This window comes from Eretmochelys imbricata, chromosome 6, assembly GCF_965152235.1.
Source record: "Eretmochelys imbricata isolate rEreImb1 chromosome 6, rEreImb1.hap1, whole genome shotgun sequence".
Classification (NCBI taxonomy): domain Eukaryota; kingdom Metazoa; phylum Chordata; order Testudines; family Cheloniidae; genus Eretmochelys; species Eretmochelys imbricata.
This window is the reverse complement of record NC_135577.1, coordinates 59,958,695-59,975,830: the sequence shown is the minus strand read 5'-3', so window position 1 is coordinate 59,975,830 and position 17,136 is coordinate 59,958,695. Positions and strand designations below refer to the sequence as shown.

Here is a 17,136-nt window from a genome sequence, read left to right as displayed (position 1 = left end):
GATGGGGCACTCTTAAAACAATGTTCTTTCCTAAGAGTAGCTCCAGGAAGTAACCACTTGTCTGTATTCTGCGATTGCTGCCTGTAACTCCCTCACACAACAGCATTATGTTCATTGCCTTCCATTTGCCTGGAGTTTGTACCAGTGAAATTGATGAGCAGAAGGGACCAAACATGGTTGACAGGGAATGGGGGAGCAATTTGGGAGGAAGGGAGAGTCATTGCTTGCATCTGATTGGCCATACAGGGCTTTGGTGTTAAATGCTCTTTGATCTTCCACAAGGTCATGATCCCAAACAAATAGTATCTGCACTTTCAACTCTTTTTTTTTTCCCCCCTCATCACCTGTTGGGTGAGAATCCTGGAGTCTGTTAATGGCTCAATATGTAGAGAAGTGGCTTTGTTAATTTTTGACCCCTAAGTCCAGTATGGATATTGAAAGTTCACAGTGAGCAGCCAGTGTATGTTGCAGGGCTGTAAACTGCTTGCAGAGTAGCACCAATTACTGTGAGTGTTCTCGCTGTTAGGGACAGACCTGGTGTGGGGTCTCCCAGTCACACTTACTGATGGGAAGTAGTCAAATGGACAGTACATGTTGGGAACTTTACCTTGGCTAATGCAGTTGTCGTATCTCTGGAAGGAGGCTGGTTCCTGGGTGCTGTGCTCTGTTTGTACAGGCAGAGCCCTAGTGATGTTCCAGACAGAACCTGCATGGTTGTGGTAGTTTTATATTATTTTGCTATTTACAGCCAGTTTCAGTCTATCCCATGAAGCTTCCAAGCACTAATGACTAATGCAGCCACTGATTTGGTTAGTCTCATTTCAAAAGGTGGTGGTGGGTCCCTAATCATGTGTCAGTGTGACAGGTGGGATTGGAATAGACACAACTGGTTGCCTGTTCAGAACGTATATAGTAAGCCTGTGAGTCTGTTTCACTGTGCTTTTAAATCGGTCTTTTTCTGAAGTGATTAATCCTCAGCATTTAGCAGGGAGCTGCTGCTGTGTTTCTCTTTTGACCAGGTGATGAATCCTCTAGTATGTGGTGCTTGTCAGAGATACTTGACCTTCTGAAGTGCGTGTTTTTTTTATCTTGTAAAACTCATTTTTTTTCTCCCTGAATGGCCCTCTGAGAGGTAATCAAGACTGTGTTCTTTTTGGCGGTCAGGAGAGCTGTTAATAAATGCAGCCATCTACAATCCTGCTGGCTTAAGGAAGCTTTAGCTGATAAATTGATGAGGATTTCTCTGGTGTTTCCCTTGGAACAGCTTCTAGTGAAAGATTATCATATTTAGCATTCAGAAGAAAAAGGTGAAATACTGGGAAGGTACCATGTCTTTACTAATTTTACCTGGCTATCATCTCAGTTGTTACATGCACTAGAGATGAAAAAGACCTATTCTGTTAGTTTCCATCTCTTCAGCCAGGACAGGATTGTTCCCTGCAGTCTGTCTCTAGTGCTTTATCTGCTACCTTTGGGAGTTTATTCCACAGTCCTAATACATCTCTCCCTGCCAGTAAAGAGATTTTTGGTGTAGCCTAAATTTTTACTTTGCTTAATTTTACCCCATTCTTTCTAATTACATCCCTGTGTTTCACCTTAAATATTTCTTCCTTCATGATTATTGCATCCTTCAAATACTTGTAAATGTTTGATCCCTGTTCACTCATTTCTTACAAAGTTATGCTTGTATAATTGTGATTCTTTTCTTCTAAATCCCTTAAGCCCTTTACCTACTGTGGGTGTTAGTAGTTATTTCTGTCCTTGTAATGTCTAGGTGCTGTGCACATGCGCACACATGCGTACACCCTTCCTGCCCAAAGAGATCTGGTAATGAGATATCCAGAATTAAGTGCAGTATTTTGGGGAGGGTGTCCCTATGCCCAAAACTGTGTCAAGAGCAATTGTCGCCTTTCTGCTTTGGGGCATGAACATAAGAACGGCCTTCCTGGGTCGGACCAAAGCTCCATCTAGCCCAGTATCCTGTATTCTGTCAGTGACCAATGCCAGGTGCCCCGGAGAGAATGAACAGAACAGGTAATCACTAAGTGATCCACCCCCTGTCGCCCATTCCCAGTTTCTGGCTAGGGACGCCATCCCTGCCCATCCTGGCTAATAGCCATTGATGGATCAATCCTCCATGAATTTACCTAGTTCTTTTTTGAATCCTGTTATAGTCTTGGCCTTCACAACATTCTCTGGCAAGGAGTTCCACAGGTTGACTGTGCATTGTGTGAAGAAATACTTCCTTTTGTTTGTTTTAAACCTGCTGCCTATTAATTTCATTTGATGAGGCCTTTGAAATTGAGGGTCTGGGCGCAGAGTACAGTGATCTCAGGTGGAGTCTCCCAAAGAGGGACTTCCCATCATTGCTCCAACAGGAGACTTTTTGCTGTCATGTTGTATTGCATACTTTTGTCTAATTTGCTGCCTGTGTTCATACCTAGTGATGTCTCTGCATTCTGCTTCTTTATCTCCCTTTTATTGAATGTTTGGGATTATTTTTTCCCAGATGTGTAGTTGGTTTCCATTTTTCCACGTTTTGTTTTTATTTACTGCTCATATTTCTCTTTTATAAGAGGCTTTGATCCTTGTAAGTGCACGTCAGTGAAAGTTGAGGGCGCTTCCAGAAAGAGCTGAGAACCCTGCAGTATCAGGCCTTAGATCCCTTTGTTTCTCTGTCCTCAATGATGTTTGCATCTTTTCCCTATTCAGGGCAAAATTAGCAGTTAATTTGTCTTCAGTGGCACCCCATGCAACGCACATCCTTTACTTACCAGCATGGGTATGTAGGGTGACTGACGACACATCCTTAGTATCATCCACACATTTCATTTAACATGCTATTTCCTTCCTCCTTCGTATCTGTTATGGATTACAGGGTGTGCTATGCCTTGCACCCCTCTGTAGTCTCTTGTGCAGGGGTGGCCAACCTGGGGCTCCGGAGCCACATGCGGCTCTTCAGAGGTTAAGACGCGGCTCCTTGTCTAGGCACCGACTCCGGGGCTGGAGCTACAGGCGCCAACTTTCCAATCTGCTGGGGGGTGCTCACTGCTCGACCCCTGGCTCTGCCACAGGCCCTGCCCCCACTCCACCCCTTCCCGCCCCCTCCCCTGAGCCTGCCATGCCCTCGCTCCTCCCCCCTCCCTCCCTCCCAGAGCCTCCTGCACGCCACGAAACAGCTGATCGGAAGGGATGGGGAGGTGCTTATCAGTGGGTGGGAGGAGCTGGGAGCGGGGGCAGGAGCTGATGGGGGGGCTGCTGATATATTACTGTGGCTCTTTGGCAATGTACAATGGTAAATTCTGGCTCCTTCTCAGGCTCAGGTTGGCCACCCCTGTTCTTGTGAGTACACGCTTCCTAGTGATAGGCCTTGAACTTTCACTCACTTCAGGGGAGGTCCTGACTCTTTCACTGGATCTCCAGGCTTCAATACCTGTGTTTCTTCCTATAGCTCCTTTAGCAGGGCCAGTTTGGCTTGGCTGCCTGCAGGAATCTTCTCTCTTAGGAGATGTGACCGGGGCCCCGGGGGACCACACTGAGGTTACCCAATTAGGGCAAACTGCAAAAAATGGGGCAGGCAATCCCCAAAGCTGGTGGCTATTCCAATACTTAGATTTACCAAGCCACTACAAAACAGCTTCCACAATACCTTAGTGGTTGCACAGAAGCCAAAATACAGTTCCATTATAGCAAACCAGTCTTGTGCTTCCACCCAGACACCCAAGTCAAATATGAAAGTTCTACCAATCCCAAAGGATTGGACACATCACCTCCCAAATTAATGACTATTTCAGATCTTACCCAAATACATGCTTACAGCCAATTCTTATTAACTAAACTAAAATTTATTAAAATGAAAAGAGAGAGTGAGTATTGGTTAAAAGATTAGAATACATACAGACATGAGTACAGTTCTGAGATTAATTTCCTAGTAGAGATGGTGATCTATGGAGTTACAAAGAGTTCTTAGAATTAGTCCATAGGTTCAGTCCAGTGTTCATATCCAGGGTGATCCAGGTGGGACTGGAGATCTCAGTCTTATGACTTAAGCTTCCCCTACACAAAGCCACAAGCAGATCTGAGATGAAAAGGATCAGGACCTAAGGGTTTTATATAGTTCAAGGCCTTCTCTTGGCAGCTCAGCGTTCTTAGGCGAACAACAGGCAATCATCGAGACTCTGAAGTAGACCTATTTCCTAAGCATCACTGGTAATTAGCTATACCGATTAACATAAGGCAGTTGCCTGTTTTCCACCATTCACAGGTGATTTGCTATACATTTCAAAGAGAGATCAATATAGTGATATTAATATATTTACAGGTTTCAGAGTAGTAGCCGTGTTAGTCTGTATTCACAAAAAGAAAAGGAAGACTTGTGGCACCTTAGAGACTAACCAATTTATTTGAGCATAAGCTTTCGTGAGCTACTTTAAATGTTAAGATCTCCTTTTGGTCTCTGAATTAACAAGCTACAGCATAGACAGAAGCTGTTTGATTACATTGTTAACCTCTGACAGTATATATATAAACACACAAAAACACAAACATTATCTACTAATATGTCCCTAAAGATTGACTTTGGATTATTTATCCTGCAGGATGCTTAACCCTTTCTGGCCATGTGTCATAGGAGCTTTGTACCCGAAAATGTATGTGGGGTCACTGTTTTGAAAAGGCTGAACTAAGTTCTACTTATTAGTCAAAAGGAACACAGTAGTGGAGAAATGGGTAAAAATAACAAAGCAGGGTTACACATGTGACTCTTACTGAAACTTTATTCTTTCCTGGCAAGTTTTGGGTAAGTTGCACACAGCCTAGACACTTCTCCTGGACTGGGACAGTCAGCCCATGAAGCATACTCCATGTCTCACTGTCAGAGAGTCACCTCCAGATGCAGCTGCTCACTCATACTCTTTCCTCTCTAGGCAGGAGTCTTTTAACAGTTTAGTGTCCCTTTGATCCTAGGCTTAGACCTTGGAAAAAGTAAACCTGCTGTGGGTATTTCCCAGTCAATAGCTCTGCCAAGGTTCTGTTCAGGAACTGTTATATTCTTTCTGGAGGTATCCTGACTTTTCTCTATCACTGGTTTGATTCCTCCTCCAAAAGCCTTTGATTGATTTAGCTCCATGCAGTCATACAGAATAATATCAAGCATGTAAACTGAGGTACATATAACTGGAAATATGAAATTAGAAATAATACATAAATTTCCCAGGAGCTCCACAATGTAACCAAAGATGATAAAATCAAACCCAGTGCCTACTTTGCCAATTATTTATCACTTTTTTAAATCAACCTTTAACTACTTTCCTACCCATGTGATTGAAATTTAAATATGATTCCATTATAAACAACTTTGCTCTAACCCTTTAAATTAGGTTTTGTAAAACACTGTATAAAATGCTCTAAATAAGGTTTTTAGTTATACCTCTACCACATTGCCTTGATCTGCTAACTTAGTAATTCTCTAAAAAGCAATTAGGTTTGTCTGGTATGATTTGATATTTATAAGCCTGTTCTGCTTACTGCTTATACCTCCTAATAAACTTACATGGGATTTTCAGAAGTGTTCAATGTTGACCTAACTCTAGTCCCATTGCAGTCAATGGGAGCAGTTAGACCAACATAGAGTGCTTTTGTCAATACCATCCTAAACCTTTAGAGATTTTCTTCTATTTGATTGTTTTATTAAACTGGGAAATTAAGTGTGCAGGATAGTAATTACCAGGATCACTCTTCTTCCCTTTCCTGAAGATCTCCATTACATTTTGCTTTTCTCCAGTGTCTTGATAAACTTCTCAGTTCTAAGCCATTTTTTAAAAGTATTAAGTTTGGTAAGTTAACTAACTTCCTTCTTTACATGCATGAATTTGTAGTTCTTGTTTTTTCAAATCTGCTTTTATCTGTTTATATCAGAGCTTGTCTACACTTACCCGGGGATCGATGCATCAGTGATCGATTTAGCGGGTCTAGTGAAGACCTGCTAAATTGACCGCAGATTGCTCTCCTGTCGACTCTTGTACTCCATCTGAACGAGAAGCGCAAGGGGAGTCGACAGGAGAGCGTCTCCCATCAACATAGCATAGTGCGGACCCTGCAGTAAGTAGATCAAAGTACGTCGACTTCAGCTACGTTTTTCATTGTTTGTTGGCATGGTCATGTTTATAGCCCAGATCCTGACACCGGGAAAGTCAGCACCTTTTTCTTTCCTTTTTCCCCCCTCTTTGGCAGGGGAGATATTGGGTTAATTTCAGGGGAGTAGCTGCTTTTTGTATAGAAGGGATCCACTTATTCAAGTTGTGCGTTTTGCTCTGCAACTGAACACTGTAAATCTTCCTGATGCTCAGCCATGGTAGCTGGTGAGTCTAATAAGTAGCTGACACACAGACAGAAAATTCAAAGCCGAGATAGAACTCAAGTTACTGGTATGGAATATAAAGTCCCACTAGTACTTTGGAGAACTTTGTTGGAAACTTGTTTCATTCCTTGCAGCACTACTTCATATTGGCATACAGTCGTGTTAACATCTGCTCTCTGTAAGCAGAATATATATTGTACAGAAATAACACAGAAAGCACCATCCATCTTTACCAATCTGTAGGCTTTATCTCCTTTTTAGAAGGTGCAGGAATAATCTTCAGCTGGCATCAGGGTAACACCAGCTGCTCCAGCTTTTCAGCAGTAGATGAAGGCTCTCGGGTAACACAGATTTCAGACATTCAGTATGTGATGATGAGCATGGGATTAGGTAAAGATTCTGTAAATTAGTAGATCTAACTAGAAGGTGTCTGCTTGTAATATTCCTCCTCTTTCCTCTCCCCCTAGGCTGTCCATCTCATCATTTAATCATCTTGTTCTTTTTCTTCCGGGACTACAATAAATGGCAATCTTCAGCATTCTTTGGGAATATGGCCTGCTTTTCTTCTTTCTTATCCCAAATCCTGTTACCTGGAGGCCAGGCACACTTGGGGCAGGTGGTTTGAAACTGTAGGATTTGCTTTACCTGCCAATTCACTAGAATTCTTGTTTGTTTACTTTCAGGCCACATTACAAGGCCTGTCTCTTCTCTCAAGCTATTTCTGTGTGGGGGAGGAGAGAGGAATGAATTGGTTGATGTGGCACGGTAAGAGAGCTCTGAGGTATCTGGTTGGATTTTGAAGGTAGGGTTTAAGACACTGAATTATTTTTATGATATTTACATGGGAGCTGGCAGCATTCAGCAAGTGCATTTTAAAAATCAAAATGAATAATTATTAGTCACTGTGATGCTTTAGGTCTCTGAACCTGGTTGGAGAGGTGGCTATGGGCATTTGCATTCTTTTTTTTCCTCTTTATTTCTGTCAGCCTGAATTAATTTTTCATTCCTTTAAAACTTGCTAGAGAAATATTTTTAGATGCAGAGTTTTGCAGGGTGCAGCCTGCTGATTTCTCACTGCGATTCTCCTCTGCAAAAAGCAGCTTCTAACTCCAGTGGTTGTCTCTGTGTTGCTGGTCTAAGGGGTTCTCTCCGGGCTAGTTTTGCCTCTCTTCGCTGATTGCCAAACACCCAGCGTGGTTTGAGGCTTGTTGAGAGTTTGAAAAAGCAGATTTGTCTTGACTTTTTACTAGCTTTAACTGTATGCAGTGGTCTTTGTGCATATTGCTCCCTGTTCTTCAACAGCTTCTTCCTCTCTCCCTCCCCACACAGTGAGACGAGACTGGGGAGTGGTGCAGGTGGTGGGGGCGGGGGGAATAGATGTTTTTTTCTCTTTGGCAAGAGAATGAAGTGGAGTGCTGACATACATCATCTTTGATGGAAAAACTCCACGGCATTCTTTCTGCTATTGATCTGCTTCTTAATGGCCAGGAGGCCTCTTAGTCAATGGGAGACAAATACAGCAACTTGTTTTCCTTTGCAGACTTCAGGAGCCCTGCTGGTCCCACGTAAATTATGCGCCGAGATCCAGCTATGTGGCCAAGCACTACGACTGCAGGCTGTTCAGGCAGATGGGGAGAGAAATGGATGGATTTCCTTTTCTGGGCTTTTGTTTTAGATTTGATGTTGATGAAGTAAAGTTTAAGATGCTAACGAGCTGTGGAGTGCAACCTCTGCTCTTCTGTTCCTGGTTCTTCAGATAAGTGGGAAACAGCCACGTAATGGACCCTTCTCAGCCCACATTTCCTTGCTTACTGTTAAAAAGAAATTACACGCACAGCTTGCTGGAGTGGGTTAGGAATTTGCTGCTACCAGGGTTGTTGCATCAGAAAGAGACTTAATATTCCAAAGACTCTAGGAATGAGGATGTGTAGCTCTCAAAGCTTCTTGCCTTCAAAGTGCTCTGCAAACATTAGCTTCTCTTCTTAACTCACTGGGAGGTAGCCAAGTATTATCCCCATTTACAGATAAGGATCTGTGACCCAGGGCAGAGGACAGACTTACCCAAGGTCATGCAACAAGTCATTCTCAGAAATGGGAATAGAACCACCTCAGTAGTTCATTGCAGAGCAGATTTTGGAGTCAGAGATAGAGTCCAGGTCCTTTTGTGACTCTTCACTATCCTCCTTGCCATATTACTCCAATATATTAAGCTGTGTGGCTTACTAGAGTGGTGAGGAAAAGGGGGATCGTTTGTCCATTCTTCAAGGAACAGCTGAAGTCCTCCTTTTGTGCTCCGGATGGAAATGAGTTGTTTTGAGGGGGTTGAATTCCTAGCTGGGACTGTTTTTCTTTTATCTGTCTCATCTGGGAAAACTCACTGTGGGATATGGAATCATTTAAAGCTGACCATGACAAAACAGTGAAGAATAGACTGCAGGGAACAGTCCTGTACTAGCACCTCTGGAGATGAACTATGGAACACAAGAGGCTTGGTATGTGAGAATCACTTTGAGACTGTTGGTGAAAGTTGCTTTGGGAATACAGAATGTTGGAGGCTGATGGTACCTCTGGAGCTCTCTGGCATTACACAAGGTGGTAAATTAAGGTTGCAGGTGTTTCTTTCCTGGGGCCTTGTCTTATTATGTGGATATTTTAATGTGCAATATTTTTTGTTTTACTGAAGGGACAATGGAGACAGATCAAGGCACCGAGCTCCCCGGAACGCCCGTATGTCTGCACCATCGCTTGGGCGCTTCGTTCCCAGGTGAGACCTGTAAACCCATCTGGAAATTGGGATAGAAGCTTGGCAGTGCCACTTACAACAGAGCTCTCTGCTGCCATGTCAGAGGCTCAGATTCAGTTGCTTGCACGGATGTGATGTGAATTAGGTTATCAGTGTCTGGGACTCTTGTGGATGCCTGGCCCTCCTCTTAGAAAAGAGAGGGTGAAATTAGTGTGATTAGCTTTCATAGCCACATTCCCCAAAGCCCTGTCCTGAGCTTCCTTAACTGGAAATTGACAGCTGTAGTGTGGAGCCAAAATGGAAGGGAGGAGAAAATCTGATGGGGATTCTCAGGGAAGCATACTGGGTCAAAGATGAAAGAGGAGGGAAGAGAGGAGATGGGGATTAGATTGCTGGTATAGCTCAGCAGGTCTTCAATTCCATCTTGGCAGGATGGAGCATGTGGTGGTGCAGGGGAGAGTTTGTGCTCCTGAGCCATGACCTGCCATTTTTCTGCTGGATGGAGCACTCAGATAACTGGGCTCCTCTCTTTGACCTCCCTTTCCCCCTGTTAGGGTCCCAGAGCCCAGTACTGCTTGCCAAAATTAGATGGGATTCCTGCACTAGAGTCTAAGTTTCCTGGCAACACATTCGAGGTTTTTCTCAGTGTGTGGGGTGTTTCTCACAGCGTGCTCTCTCTTTCTTTAGGCGTTTCTTGCTGCCAGAGTACTTACCTTATGCTGGGATTTTCCATGAACGCGGACAGCCAGGGTTGGCCACCCACTCCTCTGTTAACCGGGTCTTGGCAGGTAAAGAAATACCCCTTCTGGAATATAGTGACCTGTGCTAGGTGGAATTCTCTCCAGAGTCTGCACATAGTGGGTCGGCCTGGAAAAAGAACCTATGAGAAATGTGTGTCCATCCTGGTACTGGTATGTAAAGCTCCTGAACTAGCAGAGGATGTGGAACTAGATACTATAGTGATGGGGTTCATATGCGTGCCTAGAAGTTGCAGATTCCATACTTTGAGTGCATATTAGGCTCTGTGCTGAGGTTTCCCTAAGGAAGGGGGAATTTAATAATTCTCCTGATGTTTAATTCCCTCCCCAATCTGATTTTTTTTTTTTTAAAGCAATCTGACAGCCTAATGATCAGCTTGCTGCAGGTCCTTCTAATTGAATTATAGGGTGCCTTGTTCATGTTCCGGCTGGCAAGCCACTCACAAGGGAGCGCGGGATTCAATTAAGATCCTAATAAGTGCGTGTTAAAACCTTGGCTGCCACAGCATACAGGAGCCTTAAAGGGCAGGCGGGGGTGGAATGGAAGAGGAGTGGGGCTTTGGCAGCCAGTGAATGAAACAGTTTTATATGATAGATGGTATAATTCTTGAGAGTGCTTCTTGGTGGCGCTTGAGCTGCTCTGTGATCAGTACCAGCAGTGGAGAGACTTTTTTGCATAAGGGAAGGTCTATCTATGTACCTGCCAGATGGAGATCCATTGGCTGCTGCTACTATTGGCAATGGGGCACATGTGGGAAAGGCATAAAACCCCCCTGGAAGGAGCGTGGTCTCCCATCTAGTCTTTCTCTCTCACTGTGGTGTGTTCAGGCAGAGGTTACCTGTGTGGGGAGAGCCTGTGTATTGTCAAAGTCAGATTCAAGGCTCACAGAATTTGTCAGATCACTCTGTTTATTAGCAAAGCACTTTGCCAATGCACCCAGATATGTGAGCCCCCTGCAAAAGCTCAAACTAACTTATTTATACAGATAAGCCAAAGCCAATTTAACATAAGAGACAAAAGGAAGAGAAACTGACAAATATACATATATATCTTATTTGCAGACTAACGTTTACCAATCTCCTAGCTCAGTAGAAGCTCTAAGTTAATTAGTTTGAGGACCCATAGTCTCACACTCCTTAATGTTTCTCTTCCTGACAACTATATTTCAACAAACCTTTCAAGCAGCATTTCTTTAATGAATTATAATTTAAATATAATTCATTCTACTTTCACAGTATTTTGCGTGGCTATATAGTATAGTGTGCCAGCGTAGCCTTTTAAAACCTCATTGTCATCTGTAAAATCCAGAAATGTCTCCAGATCTTTGTATCTCACTTGCCTCCTAGTCATCCTGTCGCAACAATTGCAAGAGCAGCCAAAGCACAGGCTGTGGAGCACCTCCATCCCACTACCTGATGAGCAGGGAAGCCAGCTTGTAGCATTTAGCTGATGCACATACTTTCCTCATGACTGTTGCTTGTGTGGAATTTGGCTGTCTGCTTCTGGAAACAGCTCACTAGCAGATAATTACTTGCTGCCAGGCAACACTGCAGAACTCTTCTGTAGTCGGGCTTTGTTGGAGACATCTGCCTTCAGCCCTCCCTGCACAGCACCTCTTTCCCAGCAGCTGAGGAGCATTCTATCTTTTCCTGGCATTTAGCTTTAAGATACTCAGTCAGTGTGCTCCTGGCTTCCAATGATTCCTTTTAGTATTCTACTTCCTCTTCCTTCATGATGTTCTGATGGAGAGTAACCCAGTCCAAGAGCCCAAGCCCCTCTCAGTGCAGAAAACGTAACCCCCACAATTCAGATGTAAAAACTGCAGCACCCTATCACAGAGACTTCATTAAGCTAAGCAAGCAAGGTGTTTACAGCTCCTCCACTAAATCTCCCAATGACCAAGGTCCATCCCAGTCTACTCCATGGCAAGATGGATCTAAATTCTATGGCAAGGCCCCTTGGTTTCTTCAGTGTTCCAGTGCATCAGACTGGAAATTGTGCTGCAAATCCAAGTAACTTCCACAGTGAAGTTTTTATTGAATGATTTTTATTGAAATGCTACATCCCATCCATGCAGTGGCCCCTTGTGGTGTTTGTTTTAATATTGAATTCAGTTTATTTTACTCCCTCCTCATTTTCAGTTTTTGACATGCCACAGATTTAAGTGTTAACAAGTAACTGCATTATAGAAATTGGTGGAGGTCGAAACTTAACTGTAGGCACAGGGGGCTTTTGGAACTGGAGGGAGCCTGGAGTTGTGGAATAAGCATATTCACTCATTTTTGCTAAAATGATTAGCAGTGAAATAGCTGAGTGTTAACACAACAGAGTATTAGCTCTGAAATTTAATATTTGAGATAAAAGACCAGTTCACACTGCTCAGAGTTATTGTTTCAGGATGCCTGCTGACTTGGGAAGGCCACACTGCATTGGGTTTATATTTGGATCAAGTATGGAAGGCTTGGAGCATACTTTTTTTTGTGAAAACTCTGAAACTTATATTCTGAAACACTGTCCCGGAATGGGGTGGATTCTGTGCAAATTTCTTGACCAGTTAATACCCAAGACCCTGCCTATTTGTTGTTGTAGCATCTAGGAGGCCTAGTCAAGGGCCAGAACCCCATTGTGCTAGGTACTGTACAAACAAAGAACAAAAGAATGTCCCTGCCCCAAAAGGTATGTCTACACTAGAATAAAAGACCCTTCCCCATCATGGGTCCCAGAGGTTGGATTCCAGCCTGAGCACAAATGTCTACACCGCAATTTTACAACCCTGTAGCTTGAGCCCTGTGAGCCTAAGTCAGCTGACCCTGGCCAGCTGCAAGAATTGAATTGCTGTGTAGACTTGCCCAAAGAGTTTTTACAATCTAAGAGCCAAGACAAGAGGCCACAGATGGCTATGGACAGATAGACCAGAAAATCAAGGAAACAATGAGACAGTATTGGTCAGCATGATAGGCAGTGGTCTCGATGCACCAGATGCCTAACTGTTAAGTTTTTTGTAGGTGTTCTGGCAGAGAAGAATTTTAAGGTGGATAATGAGGTAGCTCTGTGGATGTTTATGGGGAGCTTCTTCCACATGTGAGGGCAGCATGAGAGAAAGCACAAATGTGCTTGTTTGAAAAATGTAAGAAAAGAAAAGGGGGGGTTGGAGAGGGCTTCAGAGGCAGGAGTCTACATTTCAGTAGCGAGTGAGAGATAACTGAGGTGGGGATTGACCAGTGATTCTCAAACTTTTGTACTGGTGACCCCTTTCAAATAGCAAACCTCTGAGTGTAACCCTCCCCCCCCCCCCCCCGCCTTATAAATTAAAAACACTTTTTTATATATTTAACACCATTATAAATGCTGGAGGCAAAGCGGGGCTTGGGGTGGAGGCTGACAGCTTGCGACCCCCCCCATGTAATAACCTTGCAACCCCCGAGGGGTCCTGACTCCCAGTTTGAGAACCCCTGGGATTGACTATGAAGGGCCTTGAAAGTGAAGACAAGCAGCTTATGTTTGATGTGATAGAAAAGGAGGATCCAGTGGAGGGATTCAGAAAGAGGGATGACATGTTCAAAGTGATGGGGTAAGAGAATGATCGTTGCAGCAGCATTCTGAATGGATATGAGTAGGGTAAGACTGCATTTGGCCAAAGAAAAATTTTTGCAGTAATTGAGATGTGAGATGATTCTTGTACAGGAGTATTAGCTTTGTGGATAGACAGAAAAGACTGTATCTCAGAGGTTTCATGCAGAAAGAATCGACAAAATTTAGAGACAGCCTGGGTGTGAGAACCTACAGAGAGGTCCAAATTGAAGGTAACACCCATGTTACAGGCCTGAGTTAACAGGCAGGATGGAGGTGGTGTCCACCGTGATTAAGAAGGGAGGTGGTAGGATGGGCTTGGAGAGGAAGAACAATTTTAGCCACGTTTCACTTGAGCTGATGGTTAGACATCCACAAAATGTCAGATTTTAGTTTGGACAGAAGGAAACTAGTCTGCAGTAGAGAGGTAGAGCTGTGACTCATCAGCATAGAAATGGTAGTTTAATTTGTTTGTGGATAAGATAAATCAGAGATAAGGTGTAGCAGGAGAAAGGAAAGAGTCTGTCATTGGTCCCGCATGGAGCCCTTGAAGAGGGGATGAGGAGGAACCTATGGAGGACGTGTTGAAAGATTAATTACAGAGGTAGGAGGAGAACCAGGAGAGGGAAGAGTCATGGAAGACCAGGGAGGACAGGATTCCAAGAAGAACACAGTTGAAGGCAGCTGACTGTCAATTAGGGTGAGGGTGGAGTACGGGTTCTTAGCTTTGGCTAGAAAGAGGTCGTTAGACTTTGATGGGAGTGGTTTCAGTGGAGCGCAATGGGAGGAAGCCAGATAGGAGAGAGTCTAGGATGGAGTTGGAGGAGATGAGGTCCTGTCTGCAAATTGAATGAGTTTATAGATGAAAGGGAAGTGGGAGATGAATTTATTAATCTCTAAATCCTTCAGATGTTTACACCCCATGTATGGAAATCTTATGGCTCTTCCAGGAATGCCCATCTCCCACAGACTTGCGTCCGATCCTCTAGGCAGGAAAGGCCTGTGTAGTTCTTTTGCTTTCTCCATTGCCAACCACTTCAGAAGGGAAACGCCTTCTGAATGAGACATGCCAATTGGTCACTGAACACCTTTGAAATATCAGTGCTGAACCAGCTTGGCTTTGCAGCAATCCGGAAAAAGATTCTCATAGATTATAAGGCCAGAAGGGACCATCGTGATCTAGGGCTTGTCTACGCTGTGATGTTGTCGACAAAACTTTTGTCTTTCACGGATACTTAAAAAAGGCCCCCCCGTGAAAGACAAAAGTTTTGCTGACACAAGTGGCAGTGTGAATGCGGCTTTGTCACTCCTACCGACAAAGCTAACGCTGCTCTCGGGCTGTAAGTATTTTGTCCGCAAAAGTGTGGACAAAATACCGGCAGAGAGCATTCGCACACGCTGACCTTTAGCAACAAGGCTGTGTTGACACAGTCTTGTCGCTAAAAGCTGTGTAGTGTAGACAAGCCCTTAGCCTGACCTTCTGCATTACATAGGCCATGGGGCTTCTCTATATTCATTCCTCTTTGAACTAGAACGTATCTCTTAGAAAAATACCATGTCATGATTTAAACATTTCAGTGATGGGGAATCCACCGTAACACATGGTAAATTACCTTCACTGTTAAAAAGTTGCCCCTTATTTCTAGTCTGAATTGTCTAGCTTCAGCATCCAGACATAGGATCTTGTTACATCTGTATCTGAGGACTGTGGAACTTGTTACATCTGACACTGAGGAACTCTCTATTTTCACACGTCTGTTCCCCATGTAGATACCTACAGACTGTGCTTTAAGTCACGCTTTAACAAAGAGAAGGTTAAGCTGAAGAGTGGGCTCTTGAAGCCTTTTTCTGTAAGACATGTTTACCAATCATTCTCATGGCTCTTCTCTCTGAACCCTCTCCAAGTTATCAGCATTCTTTTTGAATTGTGGACACACCAAACGGTAATACAACCTATGTATTCTTGCTCGATATAGACCCCTGTTTATGCAGTCAAGGATAGCATTATCCTTTTTGGCCACAGCTTTGAACTAGGAGTTCATGTTCAGCTGATTATCCACCACTTTTTCAGAGTCGTGGCTTCCCAGGATAGAGTCCCCATTCTGGAAGTACGGCTTGCATTCTTTGTTCCTAGATATGACTTTACATTTGACCACATTAAAACGCACATTAGTTTGATCCCAGTTTATCTGGTGATAAAGATTGCTCTGTATCAATGACCTGTCCTCTTCGTTATTTCCCATTCCCCTAATTTTTTGTCATCTGCAGACTTTCAGTGGTGATCTTTTCTTTTTTCCATATCACTGATAAAAATGTTAAATAGAGTAGGACCAAGAATCAATCCCTGCAGGCCCCACTAGAAAAACACCAATTTGATGATGATTCCCAGTTAACAACTTATGTTTTGAGAGCTATCGGCCAGTTTATAATCAATTTAATGTGTGCCATGTTGTTTTGTATTATTCTCGTTTCTTAAAATGTTGTACATTACCGAGTCAAATGCCTTCCAGAAACCTAACGGCACGTCTACAGAGTGGGATAATGTACACTATGGGGGGGGGAGGGAGCGTGATTTCCAAAGTACACTATTGTGTTGTGCACTAATTGGCCCATGTAGACCAGCACTGGTCCTGCTGGTGCGGACTAAATGTTTCCTAGTGCACTCTAACGTAGTGCTGTTTCAAGCAGCAGTTTGTTATAGTGCACTAGAGAACTTTTAATGGGTACTAGCAGGGTCTGTGTGGACCAATTAATAAGCAACACATTCATGCACTTCCAAATCGTACCCCCCTGTACAGCACATTACCACACCCTGTAAGCTTGCCCTAAGAATATTATTACATAAACACTAAGAATATTATTACATAAACACTTTTATAAACTTGTAATCTCATTAAAAAAGATGTCATTAGTTTGACACAATCTGTCTCTAGAAATATTTATTTGATGACATTAATTATATCCTCTTTTAATTCTTTATTAATGGAGTCCTGTATCAACTGCTCCATTATTTTGCTCAGCATGGCTATCAGATTGATTACTTGGGTTGTCCTGTTTATCCTTTTTAAATATTTGCACAACATTAGTGTTCTTCCAGGTCAGCTCTTTTAAAACTCTTAGCAGGATGGTGAGGGGGTCTCACTGGCCCTCTGGATTCTAGTTCTTCCCTATCCAACCAATATGCATAGGAGAATCAGCATGAACTCTGAGCTCATGGTGGGAACTGTGCCTCTGAGGAAAAGCCTGTAAAGTGAATCCTGTGGCACATGGGAACAGTCCAGCTAGGGAAGTATCTTGAAATGAGAAAAGTTGGCTTCTATTTCCATAGCCTCTCCTCAACCCATTTGTAGTGTGGTATGTGGCACAAGGATGTTGGTCTTCTCACAATACTATTTCCAATCCTCTGGGCAATCGTCCCTCTGCCCTAGCCAGCAGGCATTCATTCTAAAATGCTCATGTTCCTCAGGTGAGGACCTGCTTTATGGAATGAGAAAAAACGTCTCTGTCAAAGAGAGCAGCCAGGGAACTAGTGCAATGACCTCATGGTCTGTCTTGCCCCAGTCAAGGATGTTTAGCACACCTTCCTGGAGTTCGCAGTGTTAGTCTTATACTGCCTACTTGCTTTCCCATCCCCCCACCCCGGTCTGAACACTTCTGACCAGCAGCTTTCTTTGCAGAGCCTTCCTCACTGAGAGTCAGACCTTGA

The 17,136-nt window shown here is 43.5% G+C and overlaps 1 protein-coding gene across 8 annotated transcripts in view; it reads left to right on the top strand.

Annotated features, from left to right (window-relative positions):
- Positions 1-17,136, top strand: part of AMBRA1 (autophagy and beclin 1 regulator 1) — a 198,170-nt gene that overhangs the window by 75,006 nt on the left and 106,028 nt on the right. For 7 of the 8 annotated variants that reach the window (XR_013346346.1, XR_013346347.1, XM_077818615.1 and 4 more), the window contains 2 exons: positions 9,039-9,122; positions 9,789-9,889. Coding sequence is in view for 6 of the 8 variants with exons in the window: in XM_077818615.1 (XP_077674741.1) it covers positions 9,039-9,122; positions 9,789-9,889 (185 nt within the window). In the remaining 2 variants the exon portion in view is untranslated. The remainder of the gene's footprint in view (positions 1-9,038; positions 9,123-9,788; positions 9,890-17,136) is intronic. The other variant, XM_077818616.1, reaches the window with a different exon arrangement.